The sequence below is a fragment of the Sphaeroforma arctica genome, assembly GCF_001186125.1.
Source record: "Sphaeroforma arctica JP610 unplaced genomic scaffold supercont1.35, whole genome shotgun sequence".
In the NCBI taxonomy this organism is placed as follows: domain Eukaryota; class Ichthyosporea; order Ichthyophonida; genus Sphaeroforma; species Sphaeroforma arctica.
In genome coordinates, this window is record NW_014040523.1 from 205,163 (window position 1) to 209,558 (window position 4,396).

Sequence of the window (4,396 nt, forward strand, 5' to 3'; positions counted from 1 at the left end):
AAACTGTTATCTGTACCGAAGTGTACATATATACGTATCTACCCGGTTTGACAAGTAACTTTCTACATACTGTGCATGAGCGCACGAGTCCGTATATTCTGTAGCTCGTCACTCGTAATACCACCCAGGACGACCACCACAATAGCTGCGTAATAAGAGAACACGAGGAAGCACAAGTAGTTAGTGACCAAGTGCTGTACTTTGTTGAGGAGATATAGTTGGTTGCAAGTGGGAGTGGTGTTAGGTGTATGGATGTGCCAGTACAGGCCTATAATTAGGCCATCGATTAGTACAAGTAGTTAGTGACCAAATGCTGTACTGTGTAGAGGGGATATAGTTGGTTGTAAGTAGGGGTGGTGTAAGGTGTATGGTTGTGCCAGTATAGGCCTATAATTAGGCCATCGATTCGGATAAAAACTAAATCAGACGGGATTCCACTAATTCCAATACAACTCATCTGCGCCATTGCCAACACGCGATAGAGCATGTCTGTTTATAACTAGGGATCGATACCAGACGTACCGTTTGCAAGTGTAAACAGAAATTTTACCATGACTATAAGGATCACTGAAGTTGTCCAGTGATTTGCTTAACAGATTGCCTATTAACACTTTGGCCGGTTGCAAGAACTGGGTGCTTGCGAAAAAGTGAATATTGTTGTTGTTCTTCATCAGCACTCTGATTTGCACCATTGAGGGCAAGTAAATAATTGGGTGATACATATATGTATAAATGTATGAACGTATGAATGTATGAATGTATGAATGTATGAATGTATGAATGTATGAATGTATGTATGTATGTATGTATGTTTGTATGTATGTATGTATGTAAGTATGTATGTATGTATGTATGTATGTGAGGTAGAATCTCACTTCCGGTTATTTATGTCAATGTATGCTTCTGCCCTGGCGACAACAACAACAACAACAACAACAACAACAACAATAACAACTACTACTACAACACACACCGCTCCTTGAGTTCGTGCGCGTTATCCCCATACCAACACGAACACACACAACGTGTAGCTTGTATCGTATAACTCGACACACACACACACACACACACACTACGCCTCCCATATACCTACACCCATACTATCACTCCCCAGTCACCCATACATACCATCCTGTCGCTGCACATTGCCCCCAGTGTCCTGGCCCTCATCTGAAGAGGTTGAGGTGCTTCTCTTAAGGTCTCCATTGGCTTCACTGTTGTACTGTGCATAACGACTACTGAAATCCTTGAGCGAATGCTCCGCCTCGAACGACCGATCGTAGGTGCGATCGCTGGTGTGGAGATCTGCGGGGATGGACAAGGAGTGTTGGTGGGGCAGACAAAGAGTGAATGCAAGGGATTGTATGGATACTGTTTCAAATAGGACATAGGATGCTTATATATTTGTGAAATGACATGCGGAATTAGTCACTTGTATCTAACTACTGCGGGGGTAGACAAAGAGTGTTGGTACAGGCAGATGAAGAGTGAATATAAGGGATTGCACAGATCTACGAGCGATCACTAAAGTGGAGATCTGCGGGAGCAGATAAAAGAGTGCTGGTACAGGCAGATAAAGAGTGAATACAAGGAATTGTACAGATCTACGAGCGATCACTCATGTGGAGATCTGCGGGAGCAGATAAAAGAGTGTAGGTACAGGCAGATAAAGAGTGAATACAAGGGATTGCACAGATCTACGAGCGATCACTCATGTGGAGATCTGCGGGAGCAGATAAAAGAGTGTTGGTACAGGCAGATAAAGAGTGAATACAAGGGATTGCACAGATCTACGAGCGATCACTCATGTGGAGATCTGCGGGAGCAGATGAAAGAGTGTTGGTACAGGCAGATAAAGAGTGAATACAAGGGGTTGTACATATCTACGAGCGATCACTCATGTGAAGACCTGCGGGAGCAGATAAAAGAGTGTTGGTACAGGCAGATAAAGAGCGAATACAAGGGATTGTACAGATCTACGAGCGCATCACTCATGTGGAGATCTGCGGGAGCGGATACAAGAGTGTTGGTAGAGGCAGATAAAGAGTGAATACACGGGATTGTACAGAAACTGTTTCAAATAGGACATAGGATGCTTGTATAGTTGTGAAATGACATGCGGAATTAGTCACTTGTATCTAACTACTGCGGGAGCGGATAAAAGGGAGCCGGTACAGGTAATGAATACAAAGAATTCCCCACATACGCACAGGTGAACATATCAAAAGAAGTCCCGAGAGTGCCATTTCGGTCTTGGGCGTACGACAATTCGTATGACATGTTGGTCGTGCGAGGAGGTGTAACTGTCGTCGGTATGTAGTTCGGCGGTGTAGCCAACGGTATGCGTAGGCGAATGGCGACCAACACACAGATACACACGTAGAGTCCTCTGGCAGGTAAGTGTACCCTGGCCATGTGCTATAGCAACCTGCACCCGAATAACAGACGCATGTGTATTGATACACAAACCGATACACCCAATTAACAGACGCACAAATGACTACACAGTCACCCACCAATGCCTTCTCCCACAGGTAGGCCCATGATGACATTGTCCACAGCACGCACAAATAGTGATCCACTGTGCCTAAACTATCTATCCACTCTCACGAAGGTGTGCTATAGCAACATACACTTATGTACACATATGTATTGATGACACCCACACAACAGACGCACAAATGACAACACAGTCACCCACCAATGCCTTCTCCCACAGGTAGGCCCATGATAGCATTGTCCACTGCACGTACAAGCAGTGATCCACTGTATATGCACTCCTTGGCGTCTCTGTCGTTCATCCGGTTGAAAATGCCGAGGGTCTCCAGCTTACGGAATGTTAGTACATGCTCGAAGCCGTATGTGTGTACATAGATGGTTTTTAGTTCCCGAAAGGTTTGTTCGGGTAGGCCGCCGCTGTAGTGAGGAGGTAGACATAGTGAGAAGGTAGGCATAATCAGTAGGTAGGCATAGTGAGAAGATAGGCATAGTGAGAAGGTAGGCATAGTGAGAAGGTAGGCATAGTGAGTAGGTAGGCATAATGAGTAGGTAGGCATAAGGAACAAGCACGGTTACCGTCAACTTTAACATATAGTTAGTTGTCTTTGGGGGAAGGTGGAACATAATTGATTGCTGCACCACAGACGTTACTAAATACATACTATCTTTAAAGGAAGATGACCAGAGGTCAATCATAGCTTCACACTCGCATCACACAAGCACAATCGTATCTCTGATCGGAACCAGATCAAGCAGTCGCTACCTCATAGCATACACACATCCATCTCACCCGTCGCAAAGCACATTGCTCTCCCAATATACACACACACTCTCATCTCATCTCATCTCATCTCATCTCATCTCATCACATCACATCACACACACACTCATCACATCTCATCTCATCACACACACTCATCACATCTCATCTCATCACATCTCATCACACACACACTCATCACATCTCATATCATCTCATCTCATCACACACACACTCATCACATCTCATCTCATCTCATCTCATCTCATCAAACACACACTCATCACATCTCATCTCATCTCATCTCATTAAGACTACGCACAAACTAACTCACCGCAGCTGTGACAGGATGCACATCAGCGCTAACGCACTCGTAGCCGGGCTTCTGCAGTACATCCAATCCTTTATGAAATTCACTGCTTTGACGTTGTCCTTATGTTCCACATGTCCCTTTGCGTTGGATTCGGGTGCAGCCTGACTCTCCAACAGGACTGGACAGAACGATGGGGTGTGATTGGTAACAGAGCGAACGAAGAGATACAATTGGTAACACATCAAACAAAGAGATATAATAGGTAGCACAACAAACAAAGAGATATGATTGGTAACACATCAAACAAAGAGATGTAATTGGTAACACATTAAACAAAGAGATATAAATAGTGACACATCAAACTAAGAGATATAATTGGTAACGCATCGGCTGACAATCCGCAGACGCGAGTGTATCATGTGACATGTTGAGAAAAATATGTGTGTACTCCACGCAGACGACTTATAACCGCACGAGGACAAATGGAAACCTATGCGAGCATGGTACAGGTGCACATAGAACCTGGAATCAGGAGAGGACAAATGGTAACCTATGCGAGCATGGTACAGGTGCACATAGAACCTGGACTCAGTAGAGGACAAATGGTAACCTATGCGAGCATGGTACAGGTGCACATAGAACCTGGACTCATGAGAGGACAAATTGTAACCTATGGGAGCATGGTACAGGTGCACATAGAACCTGCACTCAGGAGAGGACAAATGGTAACCTATGCGAGCATGGCACAGGTGCACATAGAACATGGACTCAGGAAGGACAAATGGTAACCTGTGCGAGCATGGTACAGGTGACACATAGAACCT

The 4,396-nt window shown here is 44.7% G+C and overlaps 2 protein-coding genes across 2 annotated transcripts; one reads left to right on the forward strand and one right to left on the reverse strand.

Moving 5' to 3' along the window:
- Positions 1 to 62: 62 nt before the first annotated feature.
- On the reverse strand, positions 63 to 3,750 carry SARC_00993 (hypothetical protein; the record flags this gene model as incomplete). The annotated part of the gene is made up of 4 exons (XM_014305325.1): positions 63 to 145; positions 1,129 to 1,305; positions 2,702 to 2,916; positions 3,594 to 3,750. Coding segments are annotated over 4 exons (632 nt in total), but the record flags the coding sequence as incomplete, so codon positions are not given.
- Positions 3,751 to 4,054: 304 nt separating this feature from the next.
- On the forward strand, positions 4,055 to 4,360 carry SARC_00994 (hypothetical protein; the record flags this gene model as incomplete). The annotated part of the gene is made up of 1 exon (XM_014305326.1): positions 4,055 to 4,360. One exon carries the CDS (start codon positions 4,055 to 4,057, stop codon positions 4,358 to 4,360), a length of 306 nt encoding a protein of 101 aa, XP_014160801.1.
- Between the last annotated feature and the right edge of the window lie 36 nt (positions 4,361 to 4,396).